Source organism: Pipra filicauda, unplaced genomic scaffold (genome assembly GCF_003945595.2).
Source record: "Pipra filicauda isolate LSUMZ 115617 unplaced genomic scaffold, ASM394559v2 scaffold26_size5592650_pilon, whole genome shotgun sequence".
Taxonomy (NCBI): domain Eukaryota; kingdom Metazoa; phylum Chordata; class Aves; order Passeriformes; family Pipridae; genus Pipra; species Pipra filicauda.
This window is the reverse complement of record NW_024104387.1, coordinates 1,853,638-1,868,091: the sequence shown is the minus strand read 5'-3', so window position 1 is coordinate 1,868,091 and position 14,454 is coordinate 1,853,638. Positions and strand designations below refer to the sequence as shown.

The following is a 14,454-nucleotide window of genomic DNA, read 5'->3' as shown; positions in this document are numbered from 1 at the left end:
CAAAACCCCTAAGAAGAGAAATCTTCAGAAATAAGAGATTTAGTGAAAAGAAAAAAGTTTAACTCCAGTTCCAAAATCTTCAGTCCTATTTGAAACTGTTTAATTAGCATGGGTGTGGTGAAGTCAAAAGAGAGGCTTGAACTAACAGGCTTTCTATCTAAGCCTTCATTGTCTTAAATGGATTAACTGTGAATTTGTCATACTTCACCCTTACTAGAAAAATATATAATTTGCTTAGTTTCATACAGCGCACTCTTCTTTTTTCCTCTTACTGTAAAAAAAAAGCACCTCTGCATCTAGTGGCAACCAACAAAGACACCTTCTTAAGTGTCACATGGTCTTCAATCTCTCAGCAACCTGACAGGAATTTTTACATTTCCGGACCTCTACTGAAAGGAGGTCATTAAGAAATGCCCATTTTGAAAAATTACATCATTCCTATGGAAACACACTTGACATTTTGACTGTCAAAAATTTTCAAAAGGGAACCAACACTAGCATTAAGTTTCTTTTCGCTGAAGGATCAGGTGCCGCCGTACATTTCTCTTTCTGGCTGATTTCAGTAGGTGCTACACAGGCACAGTGGGAGCTCCTGGGAGACCAAACAGTTCTTCATATCCCAGGTTGCAACAAATGAATCTGGACAGAATCTGCTAGAAAGTTAAAAACGCCTCCTAATAATTCTGCTAAGCATATCAAATTTTCAGAGGCTTGAACTGTGGCCACCTTAACCACGAAAACTGTCGTGTTTTATAATGGACAAAACACTGTGTTTATTAATAATTTCTCAACTTGTAGAATTTTTTAGATTGTAATTTGTCATAAAATTCAGCTGACGCTTTGGGATGCATGGTAAAGCCATGAACAAACCAAGGACAAGGCCTAAAATTAAATGTGTCTAACCAATTTTAAATTTGTATATTAATGATTCCAACAGTTTACATATTTGATAATTTAGACTATATATACCATCTATATGATAAATATTAAATCTCTCTCTATATATGATATTATATATATATGTATAAAATGTATTACTAATATTTTTTGTTTATATATTTGGTTATATATTCAGCAATTAAAACATCAGATAAAATAGAAATACACATCCTCATAGGTGCAGTCAGCTCATTAGCTGCACATATGCAATACCCCATGGCATCAACTATGTACATGCAAACAATATGGAGAACAAAGTGCCAAATTTCCCTCCACCTTGATTTTCAGGAACACCATACGATTTATATATGGTGAGACATCTTACACACCTTTGAAAGTGGCAGACTGCTTTGCTAAGCAAAATGATTATACCATTTTGGTGGGCTTTTCCCCCTTCAAAACCTGATACTAAGAAGTCTAGATTTGCTTTCAAATTACTAACCATCAAGTGCACCAGATACAGAAGTAATTTCATTTAGAGAGATGATATGATGCTCAATACATTATTTAATTTTTTCTTTAAAAGAATATCTCATAACATTACTTGGTCAGATTATGAATGGATGGATGAATGGGTGCATTTGAAATCTCTTAGTTGTAATAACACAAAAACAATGACAGGTGCTAATTAATCACCACATTTTCACAAGAGCACAGGGCATTATAAATATGGCATATTACAAAAACAAGGAAAAAGCCAGTTCAAGAATATTTAAAGAGAAAAATATTAAAAGAACACATAATTTAACTTAGAGGTGTTGACTTCATATTGGTTCTAATGCTACAGCATAGAAACATTTTGAACCTGATTTTTTATCTGATTTCCCTAAACCCACATATCATTCATCTGTAATCCCAGTAACCCAAGTTCCTCCTACAAACTAAAGCAACTACATTTTCTGAGTTTTCACTTTAATTGTACAATCATTACCAAAATGACACTCAATATTCTAAGCACAACAGTGAGGCAAAAAACACACAGTTTCTGTCTCTGACTAGTAGGTGACTTGAAAATCTGCAGGTACAAAGATGATACACAAAAGAGAACTGGGTTAAAAAAAAAAAAAAAAAAGGAAATATACTGCTGTAAAATCTTACCTTTAGATCCAAATACTCCAGATCCTTTTTCAACTGGATATAAGTGTCATCAGCCTTCAGATAAGTGCATAGGGAAAAAAACAATGCAATGTATTTGAATTTTTGAAACAATTTCAGAATACTTGCATTGATTATATATAAGAAAATAGATGAAAGAGGGAACAAAATAACAGAGTAGGAAGTACATAAAAAAGCACATTTGCTCCACCAGCATATTGCTATTTACAGCTGAAAAATGGGCAAAATATTTCGCAAGAATATTACTGCCTTATACCCATCCTTCAAACACACAGATTTTTGCCTTCCACCTCTAATGAGACACAGAACTACCTCAAACAATACATTTTTAAAAGCTATACTTTCAAGATCAATTTCTACTGACTATTCCTTCACTGAAAAAGTTATGGTGGTGTCCTCCCTGCCTCTTTGGGGGAAGAAGAGAAGACTTGTACCTAACAATGTCAGATGTAACTAGAAGCCATCATGTAACTAATCATTAGAATACTTTTGATCACAATTCATACACATTTTAAAATATTAATTCCTTTATTCATGGAAAGTATGAAATAAGTTTTGTGACTAAAATACTGAAAAATATCTCATGATTAGAGAATCTATTTTGTCTTTTAAGTAATAGCATTCAACTCGATTCTTATTTTTCCTTGGCTCAGCTGTAATTGCTATCAGCTTAATTTTATAGTTATATTGGTCTAGCATCATCTTCATTACAGTCACTTCAAGAAAAGTCATAACAAAGTTATTTCTCCTCTTTTCAAAACGGGTATTTGCAATACAGAAAAAAATAAAATTTTAACTGTTGCAAATGTGCTTTGCAGTCAGACAAAATGTCCCAAACTTCCAGAATTTTAACTGCTATTTTGACAGGACTTTATATCCTGGGTATATTTAGCTTCAGAATAAAAGAAAAACACAACTATATTTTTTCTCAAGTTTTGAGCCAATGAGAATGTGTAGTTAAAAAAGAAAAAAAAACCTTTATGCCATAAAATCAATAGATCACACTTGCATTTCTTTAGAGGTGTTCACTTAAAATTCCTGTCCAATCAGCTTGTAAGGCTGGCTGAGGACTTGACTAGAAAGTCTGCCCATTTTTGGAGAAATCCCTGTTATTATCGCCCATCTTAGTGCAATTGTTCTGTAGGTGAGGTAAGTCGGGAAATGAAACTTCTTCAAATTCAAAAAAATTCCTTTAGCTTTGGGCCAAAGCCTTCACAAGTTCGAAGAAGTCACCACATTTTATTCCCAGACGGCTCCATTTCTGAGGCTCTAATAGGAACCAGAGAGCTCTGTAAATACATTTCTGGTTGATCTCATATTTACAAGTTTCATAACACCAGTGCAATCAAGAGCACTGTTGATGATCCAAGGCGCCCCTGAGCTTTTATGAATCAATGATCACCTGCAGAACCAACACAGTTAAAAGCTCATATGAATGTACAAACTGGCTGATGCATTTCAATTTGCAGGTGATGCAGCACATGGCACAGGGAGGCAATCTCATCATGAAAGCAGCACAAAGAAATGGTTTTGCTTTAGAATGAACTTACTTAGTATTTTAACCCACATTTCTGAAGATGCAGCATTTTCAGAAATAGTGTAAGAAGGAAATAACACTTTGAAACATATGCACTGCTGCCATATAACTTAAAATGCTCACCTTTTACAGCAAAAACAGTAAGCAAAGAAAAACGACAAACAACCTGGGAACTGTAGAATACCAAAGAATGGGCAAGAAAGCACAGACCCAAGCATGCCACTAATGAAGCATTTGCAGAGTCACAAAATGTCATACTGCACAGATGAGCCACGCAGCAGCTGACCTGATAGGTGGAATTAGTTGGCAAGTGCTGCAGTAATTGTGCGATTGTGTAATTTCTTATACTAGCCAACTTAGCCTGATGCCTCCTTAATCGAATGAGAAGCAATGTTAGCTCTTCGGGCTGCAGGTATTTAGACACATTGTAAAGAGGAAATTAGCAGTCTTCAGGGAGAGTAACTATAATTACATTTTTCACCTCAGTGCCCAGAAAGCAGTTACTTGACATGATTAAGCAATTATTCAATTAACTCTGCATTTGGTCAAATAAACACAATAAAAGTTGAATCCTGTAATAACAAGACATCTCACCCCTGTTCATGCTGCAAATAACAGCAAAATTCCTACAGGCTTTACTGGGAGGTGGTTAAGATTAAGTTCTCATTCGAGTTATTTATGCTTTAACCAATAAAGTTAAGATTAAAGAGTACCGAGCAGGATTTTACAACTTAACTGCAACGCTCTGAGGACACAAAAGGAAGAGTAGCTGCGCTCTCCACTTACCGACTTGCCGTGCAAACTGGGCGCGCTCACGGTGTGTGTCATGTAGCCCACGGCAGGCAGGGAGCGCCGGTCCAGGTGAGTGGAGCTCTGCAAGAAGCCACGGCCAGAACTCTTAAGGACTGTGTCAAGTGACACAGGTATGTTGCACTCGAGGGAAAACTCAGAATGCACCTCTGCCACAGATTTTCTATTTGAATTCCCAGGGTGCTTAGATCAGGGTAACATTCATGGGCCAGCCTGAAGTGGATGATTAAGTAAAACTTAATCATCAACTTATATAATCAACAACTTACATGATCTTTCATACGCAAGTAAAACTTATGAATGAACAAATGCAAATTTAGCACCCTGGGGCAGATCAGCAGATTCTGGCAGTACAAGGTGCTTCAGCAGAACATGCAAAGTGGCTTCCAGCAAATAAAAAAAATTATTCATAAAGTTCCCTCCCACAATGTTTCCCAGAAAAAGGCTGGTTGGCTTATGCCCTCCAACAGTAGGCCTGTACTCCACACTGTAACAACTGTGAATGTTCTCTTTTAGCCAGGGAACACTAAGCTACTGACATGACTGACACCTTGTGGCAATGGCTTCCATTAATACCAAGGGTTTTTTTAATAATCAAATTTGATCTGCCCCTCTCTGCTTACAAAATGAAAACCTACTGCACACCCATCCTTTCATCTTTCTCTTAAAGTCAAAATTTATGGCTTTCTTCAAGACAGACTAAATGTCTCATGATTTACTTTTATTCCTGTCTCTGAACTTCACTGAATGCTGTTTTGTTTTGCTTTCCCCCCCCTTTTCTTTTTTAAGTGTAACTGGATGGAATTTAATAAGCCGTTACAGTGAGTGTGGAGTGTCATAGATTTCTGCAGAAGTACAGATTTAAATGTAAAAGGATGCTGTGTGCTTACATACGAAAACATAAGCCTTTTTCTCTAGAAACTTTCACAGAAGTTCCACAGAGAAGTTTTAATTACGAGGAAAACCGTGTTTCCCTATAATGGTAAAGCCAGGATGCCATAAAAAGAGCTTTATTTTATGAGGAAGGGAAAAGACTGTTGTACATGCCTTCGTAAGGGATGTAATGCTCCTTCCACTTACACATGGAGAAACCAATGTGTGGTAGAATATAATTAGGCGTTAAAAAAATATTAATTTCCAGTGCTGCACATCACTAGACTATTTAATCCTCTGACAGAATATTATAAACCTATAAATGCTGAAAGACGCCCAACAGCTACACCACATATACACTTGGAAAAAAACCTAAACTGTGCACAAAGCTGCAGCCTGAAGTCACGGTCCTGAATTCACACCGGGTATCTGAATTTACAAGTCTCTTTCTTGGCAAATACTTTCCCCACCAGAGTCCACGGCTGAGGTCACAGAATTAGGTGAATAGAGAGGCTTTCACCACCAATTATTCCAGTGTAAGAGCTACCAAGACAAGTCAATCCTTCATTGATTCAATCATGAATTTCCCCAAATTCCTTAGGCAAGGAGAGCCATGTGGAGTACCGAATAGGGAAACTTCTGTCACCTCTGGATAAGAGGGTACAACAGTCCCAACAAAAAAACCCACACTGAAATCATGGAGAAGGTTGAAGTTTCAGACCAGCACTATTTGATTTTGGTTAGCCCAGTGATAAAGACTCTGCAACGGACCTAAACTATCAAATGCATGAAAAATAACTGTGTTTTTTGCCATAACTAAAAACTGAATCAGCTGCAAGAGTAACTACAATAGCTAAACACATAGAGAAAGCAGGCATGGCAAACACTTAAAGCTATAAGCATAAATAAAGAGTTCATCCTGCTGAGTTTTATATTCTTGCCTACCTACTCTATATTTAAAATACTACCATTTGTGTATTCTATATATCCAAACATATTCCTTTGAGTTTTTGAATAAAAATATTCCAAACCCATGTGATGTGCCACCAATTTCCCTTTCCTAACCGACAAAAATTAATAAATGTGAAATGATCAGAATGATAAGAGCTTGATGAGAAAATTATTCATTGTATTAACTTTTACAACTTACATGATCTTTCATACACAAGGAAGGATGCAATGAAACATAACTAAATAAATTATCCATGTGTGACGCCACATGAAGAATAGTTTGAAATCAGTTATATGCATACAAACCTTCGCAGCATGATTTCGTATCTTCCTGGGTGATCCAGCAAAAGGAACGTCTACAGTCTGTCTCTCATCAGATGGTTTAACTGTAAGCCTTTCTGCAGGAGTATGTGGTCTCCTTGGGAGAAAGTTTTTTGGAGGTCCAGGTGGAGGAATATCAGATGGAGAGGGTGGAACAGATATTGATCGTGGAACATCTAATGAACTTTTTGACTTACCACGATCAATAAAGTCTGAAGAACTTACATAAAGCGGGGCAGTGGGGCTGCCGTGTTTAAATTGCTGCCTCTGCTGCCACTCATACAGCTGCCAAACAGTTCCATCCTTATTTGCTTTCCTTTCCTCCTGGGACATCTTCAAGTGGCTAACACGATCTTGTGCATATTTGTAGTCACTCGGCAGATTGCGGTTTGGTGGTGGTGAGCTCCCTGAAGGCTGCCTGGTATTCTTTGGCAAAGTGTGATAGTTTTCAGGAAAAGGAGGATTGGGACCCTGACGTGGAAGAGTCTGATCAGAAGCGAGGCTGCAAAGAGAAGGGAAGAAAAGCGTAAATTTTAGCATACACTGATGAGCGGGAGTGACTGATAAAAAAGAATCTCTAATGACATAAGCATAGGAGCTATGAGACATAAAATACAACAGTAATTTTAAAACAATTTACAGAAATATTATCAAAGTAATACTGATGAAATCTACTGCACAAAAATCTTACACTGTATAAATACAGACTTTTAATCTAGTGTCTAACCTAGGATGAACTACTAAAAATAAACTTAAGGGAGGGCAGCATTTCCTTAGACTAAAAAGAAAGTCAAGAACATGAAGAAAGGAATTATTGTTATGTTTAAAGAGTAAATCCATAAATTAAAATAGTCCTTTTCACCGAAAGCCTGTTCACCACTAGGTGGTGCAGTTTACGAAAACAAATGTACGCTCATTACAAAAAAATATCTTGAAGTGCAAGAAGAAATCTCACCAGTCACAGAATATCTCAGATAATTTTTGTTCATATGAATGAAGCAAAAAAAGGCAAGAAACTGCTCAAAGTCCCCAGGTCTGTATGATTTACTTTCACCTAATGCTACTGGTTCTACTGTTTTATCAACACAAGGCTTTTTACAACAAGTCAACGATGAACTGGATATATAAAAAGAGCTGTAATGATCCTGGCTTTAGTACTGCATCCATAATGTACTAAAACTGTAGAAACTAAACATTTTAGCAGGTAAAGAGTTAAGACAGAACTGGCAAAAGCTTTGACAAAATGTAATTAGCTCCTCCCTACTTTGAAGTCAAAATCTTTCCATAGCCTCATGCATATGAATCTGCCTCTGTCTGATTTCTGATTCTCCAGTCAAACATCTGGGGCTTTTGTACTTGCAGTCATTCGCCCATGGATTCAGAATCTCCAACCAGAAAACCATTCTGCTAGACTTGCTACAGAGCACCATTACAAAAACTAAACAAAAACAACCAAAAAACCATAACTTAAAAAACTCATAAGTGTGTTCATCATTCCACTCAATAAACTCCACTCTGCACGAAAGGGGACCCTCATGGTTTGGAAAATGCAAGAATTCCATATGAAAGAAAGGGCAGGATGGAAAAGAACAGTCTTTCTTCAGCATCCAAGAACAACAGAAGCAGGGGAGAAAGAATTGCTACCAATAACTGCTGCTCAGTAGTTGCTTCTGTCTCCTCTTACTTGCAGGATTTGGCACTGTCAGGCTGTCTTGAAATATGGATGTTCTTGAGAGGATACATAATTCCTCGTGCCAGAAAGCAGAGTAACTGCCCTGCACCGCATGGAGGATTACAAACCTGTAAAAGCCCTGCTCTCTTATACCACAGAACCTTGACGTTACCTCAAATTTCAAGGTTAAAGCAGGCACGTAGTATGAACAAAGGCAACTCAAAGATCAGCATAAAGTGGTCATGTAACCTCTTTTAATTGCCTAATTCACTGTATCACATGTACTTTGTATGTTTTGTACTTTGCTGCCCATTTTTTTCACAGGAAAATCACATGGTAGAAAGTTGGTAGAAATCCTCTGTTCTCTAGATAGGAATAAGAACTGAGAAAGCTTGGAGTGGATAATGTTTTGAAAGGACATCTGAGGAAAGTATGAAGCTTGGAGAGATCCCTTTGGTGATTTCTCTGCAGAAAAACAGGGAAAGGGGTTTGAACGCTCCCATACTCCAACCTAGTGGAGACCTCATGAAGGCATAAGCAAACTGCTGAATGTTGCAAACCATCTGTGTGTGGTTATTTTCTAATTAGACATTAAAGGGTAAAGTGTTGAGATCAGGATCAGCTGGAATTAATGGTAGTCAGTGCAGTCACCAGGGGTAGCAGCTTTAGGAGCAAAACCAGCCTGAAAACAAAGACTCCATGAGCTTTGTTGGGGGCCAGGGGAATCATGCCTTTCTTCTAGAGAAGAATGAATTTGTCTGATAGGAGCAGCTGGGAAGAGCTAGATTCATGCAATACTTCAACCAGCTAGACAAAAGAAGAAAGCTGCATGTGCATTACAGAGAAAGTCATAAAGTCATATTCAGACTAAATGCCTACATACAAGCAGGCTGTGTTTTAACAGTCTATGAAGTAGGGACAAACCTCAAACTGAGATGACAAGCTTTGACCCAGTGGCATCTCTATCACACAAGGTTTCAGTCCCTTAGAAATAACTTGCATTATATAAAAATAGGCACTAATTAATTGCTAGAAAAAGAACCATGTCCCAAACGACTCAAATTAGTCCACAATGGATTATGGACAATTGCTTTCTCAGGGATTAAGAGTAAAAATGAGCAAATGCAGCTGTTCTTAAGAATCTCCCTCTCTTGAATGATGAGATATAAAGAATATAAAAAAGAAAGCAGACACTGAAGAGTGAATAAATAGCCCGATGCCATATTATATGATTACTGGCCACAAAAATCATTTGGGGTCTGCAATGGAAAGCAACCACACAGAAGATATTGTAAAAAGAGACGATAAATGTTGAAAAGAAAACAAGTACTATTATTAGAAACACTATAGCCATTCATGGAAATGCACAGAAGCTAACAAAGACAAGTAATGTTTCTTCCTTACGCAAATCAGGAAGGAACAGAAAGTTCTGCACAACAAGAAATGTTTTAACGCTGTATTTGGAAGGAAAGAAATGTCTTAACATGACTGCATTTAGTTGGGGAATATTAAGCTTCACCAGGTTTAAATATTTTTTTAAGTGCAAATAAACTGCTGGAAATAGCAAATACTTCACAATTACGCAGTGACTATGTCTATGCAGGCACTGGAACCAGATCAAAACCTAATAATTTCTGAGCAGCTGCCGTTTGATGGTCCTGACCTTTAAGCACTTAAAACCAAAATCTCCTGAAAGCCTCCTTTCAAACCTTCTTCCAATTCTCAAGACCTCTCTCAAAGGCTAGCATGAACCTTACCAAAGCAGGTACTCCCATCTGCTGAGAACAGAGTGGGATTAGATGACTACACTGAATGTCACTGTAGCGCAGCAGAGAGTTCACTAAGAGACAGCTGAAGTGACAGCTAACATTTACAACTTAGCAAACAGTTCTGAGTGCTTTATAAAAAGGGGAAGCAAAACATCGAGTTGAAAGATATCAAGATCTTTATTAAAGGTGCAATTCCTGCAAATAATTCTATGAACAAATGCTGTATTTGTGTGAAGGCTCTAGCTGAAAGAGTTCTTTCTCGTCATAACGAACTTGCTGGCAAGCATTGCATCTGTATACACCTGAGCCAGGACACAGATAAAACTGTACTCATTCTGTGTTCAAAAATTATCCAGGCTTTGGAAGACTCAGAGTTCTTTATTTGTAACATTTCAGCTGGAACAAGAGTCAACAAGAAGCATTAAGAAATTAAGTGATCCACTAATATTTACTAAAATCAAAATGGAATGTCAATCAAATTATCATCTCTAGCTTGAATTTTATATCCTGTAATCAAAAAGATATTTGACAACTAACATGCAGCTTCTATCTGTCAGTTGACTACACTGCAACAACCTCAGCAGGCTGAGAGAAGGTGCCGCTTAAAAGATCTATCAATCTTCAGGAGGGTAACGTGCAATTTATTCTGCACACAGAAAACATAATGCCATTTGGAGGGAGAGACAAAGGAAACAGGTCAACTGAGCTAAAATAGAACATTTTTAGAGAGAGAGAGAGATGCATATATATATATAAATTTAGTTTCACTGAATACTTAGCAGCTCCAGCTGAGGTAGCTGGCTTTATCTAGAAAAAAACCTGGCTCCTGCAATACCATTATCTTCACACTACACCTGATACATGCCTAAAGTTAATTTACTGGAAAGACTAATTTGGAAGCAAACAATACTTAGCTATCAGTCAAGCCTCTTACTGCCAATACTTCTGATGTAAACACCAACAGAAGTTTTTCTAAACATTAGCTAATTAGATCAATAGTTTTCTGTATTATTTCAGACAAATACATCTATGTGTGTAATAAGAACTAACTTACCAAGTATCTTTCTTCATTAAAGTCATATTCTTTTGGGAAGCACTGATTATATCCAAGTCAAAAAGATGCAAGTTAATTGACTCTAGAAGTCTAGCAGAATGCTAAATAATATCAAAAAGTAAGAAAGCTTCTTCAAGGGCAATTCCAAAGATAAAAGAGTAGAAGAATGGACTTCCATATAAAATTAGCAAGCCTTAAATTTCTTACTGGCTCTAAAGTGACAAACATTAGCCTCAATAAGCATTAAAAAAATGTCCAAAATGTTTTCCTCCTCCTAAAAACCACATGCCAATGTCTCTTATTTCTGTATATTCTAACTAGATTTTAGCAAATTTATAAAACACTGATTCAGTAGATTAAGCATATTTGAAAAATCCTCACAAGGAGCATCAAGCCCAACTGTCTTTCCTGCCCCTTGAGACAAGGTGACATTCTGAACAAATGCATATATACATCACTTCATTTTTTCAACTGGTACTTAATCCGACTGCACACTTCAAAAGTAAAGCAATTATGGGATTTTCAAACTACAAAAGCATTCCGGTGTGCATTCCTTCTATTGGTGCAAATTATGTAATTTTCAGGGACTGAAAAGGGAAAAGAGAATCCTGGAGACCATGGGAACATCCTAGGACCTCTGCATTAACTAAATGAATATATGGACACCTTTCAATATGGGATGCACACACTGTGACTTCGAGTGCAGTGATCTGATATAGAGAAGTGAATGGATGTTTGGAACAGGAACAGAAGGGAGAAGAAAAGCAATCAGCATTCTTTACTTTTAAGTGGAAAACAAACAATTATCTATCATTTATATTGTGCAGTTGTTTATGAATAAGAAGTAACTGAGAGCTGCACTTCACTTTCCGGCTCTTCAAAATTTAAGCAAATTTTAAGAAGTTTTAAGTATCCACAGTGATTAAAAACAGTAAAATAACCCCAGCACGCTAATCTCACTTATTCTGTTTGCAATACTGTGACAACATTAAAGAGATTTGATTAGCCAATCCCATACTGACTTTCCCATGAGATAAACGCCTGAAAACTACCATTCTGCACCGAAGGAGAAAGTAAGTTTTCTTATATATTGTCTCTGTAAAGTATCATTCTGATTTGCACCAAAGATATTACTAATACATATTTTCCTTTAGCTTAAGAAAATGCCAGCTGGCAATCTATTTAAAGATGGGCCTATTACTAACCTTTTTGTATCTCCTTTTTGGACTTTTACCCAGTGTTCCACTTGAGCCATGTTACTTTTTCTTTGAAACTGCTTATCTGGATTTGCTCTGGGAACAAACCCTCTTTTATATGAGCCAGTACCATTCTGCTCCACTAGGCCAGCACTCACACTTAATGAACTAGGAAGGGTTCCATTCTTCTCAGCTGGCTGAGGTTGAGCTACTTGGGACCACGATGCCTTCGATGCATTCGTTAAGTCTGGAAATAATGAATCAGCTTCTGTTAACACGTGCTTGGCCTTTCCCTTTTTAGTTTCCAGAGTTCCTTTTCTGTGAATATAACGCTCCTCCTCCTCCTTTTCTCTTCTTATCTCTTCACGCTTATCATATCCAAGCATTTCAGCTGATTTTGGATAACTTTCTTTTCTATCTGTAATCTCTCCCTTCACACACTCTTTACTGGCATCCACATGATTGACTTGGGGAACAGCTTGCTGATCCACTTTTTCAGTTTCTCTGAAAAGAAAATACATGTCAGTAATGAACACTGTGTAATTGTGAAAAGTTGATGTGGTCTCATTACTTTTTCAGAAAGAATACTCACATAAGTATTCTGCAGGCTGTGATATAACTGACATGTTAAGATAGATATGTTCAGCAAAACTCAGTTGTTATCCCAGTTAGACAAAAGTTACCTTTACAGTGTTGTCAAGGAGGCAGAAATTACTTATACGCGTCTGTAAAAATGACTGAAAATATTAATTTTGTCAAAAAAAGTGTTCAACTTGTGTAATATTATGTACAAAAAGATATAAAAGAGAAAGTCTTCCTATCCTAGGAAATGCTGAAAGCCAAAAAAACCAAAACCAAACTGCCAACTGCTCACTGCAAAGTAAAAAAAAGTCTCTTTGTATCTTCGTAGATGCTTTAAGGACTAGTCATTTCTGGCCAAGAGAACAGAGCAATATCTACATTTGAGTCAATATTATTGTCCAGGGAATTTCTACAGGAAGGCTATTTCTGAAACAAACAAACAAAAAAACAAATTTAAAAATGTCCATTGTTCCTAACACATGCTGCAGTGCACGCTAGTTTACTTATTTACCTTATTGCCTAAATATTTCAAAAAGTCCACACTAGAAATCTTGATACTAAACTTCGAACACGCTATAAAATGTCTAAGGATCCTAAAAGTTTCATGTTGCTTTTGACACATAGCATACTTAATTTGCAATTTTCTTCATCTCCTTATTGCAATAACCTTCTTGACAACATTTTTTTCTCTCACAATTTAATGGGATATCATTGATCTCGGAGTAGCACCTCATCTTCTCTGAAATTAAGTTCAGCTTCTTTATGGAAGGTAAATTCTGAGTAACACAATTGTTTTCTCTTCAGTCTACTTAGAAATGAATAGTCTACTTAGGAGGAAGGACACTGGATCAATACTTCTAATGTGCCCAATACCCCAGTGTTTCTTTTAATTATTCCTTATAAAGATGATAAAGAAAAATCCAGGTACCAGGTTATATGTTACTTGAAATTTAAATGAAATTCAGAAAGTCTTAATATAGGATGCAAAGCTCTGGAAGAGATGTTGATCCTTTGCTTATATTTGACTGGCCAAAAGAAAGCAGTAGTGCAAGATACTCTGAGAAACTGCACTTGACATTTTAATCCTCACAGCCCCAGTGGTTAAAAGCAGGGTTGTCTCACAGTACAGTCTTCTTTCTCATGCAGTTTTAGGGAAAGAATCACATTCCAAAGTCAAAACATCAAGAAAGCTACATCAATTTCAAGAAAAGGAAAAACCTGGAAATAGATTTTGGCACAGCTGAATTTGTTCGTTAGTTCATAACTGCATAAATTAGTTATTATTATAAATTAATATCCATTAACTCTCTGTACTTATGATTTACCCACCTTTAACATCCTTTCCCCCCTTAACAGCACTTTAATCCTAGTTCTAAATGCTCATTTGAAACAAGTCATTAGACTTCTGTCTTTCCTCTTTTACTTATTTCTCCTAAAGCATGTCAATTGGCTCTCACAGGTGTAGGAATCTGCTCACAGAAACTGCAACTTTTTAATTGCAATTCCTTAAAATAATATATATATATATAAAAAAATTAATCTATGTCATTAAATGTAAGCACACAATTTGATGTACACACAAATACTGAACACCAGGTTTTCCTAATTAGTATCAGTGAACTGATTTGCAACAG

At 36.7% G+C, this 14,454-nt stretch overlaps 1 protein-coding gene across 13 annotated transcripts in view; it reads right to left on the bottom strand.

Moving 5' to 3' along the window:
- The window catches only part of PLEKHA7 (pleckstrin homology domain containing A7), a 161,245-nt gene that overhangs the window by 27,415 nt on the left and 119,376 nt on the right, over positions 1–14,454 (bottom strand). For 9 of the 13 annotated variants that reach the window (XM_039382479.1, XM_039382480.1, XM_027737160.2 and 6 more), the window contains 5 exons: positions 12,248–12,742; positions 6,533–7,049; positions 4,379–4,465; positions 3,879–3,998; positions 2,038–2,091 (listed from right to left, as the gene is read on the bottom strand). In XM_039382479.1, the coding sequence (XP_039238413.1) occupies positions 2,038–2,091; positions 3,879–3,998; positions 4,379–4,465; positions 6,533–7,049; positions 12,248–12,742 (1,273 nt within the window). The remainder of the gene's footprint in view (positions 1–2,037; positions 2,092–3,878; positions 3,999–4,378; positions 4,466–6,532; positions 7,050–12,247; positions 12,743–14,454) is intronic. The other 4 variants (XM_027737165.2, XM_027737173.2, XM_027737168.2 and 1 more) reach the window with 1 other exon arrangement.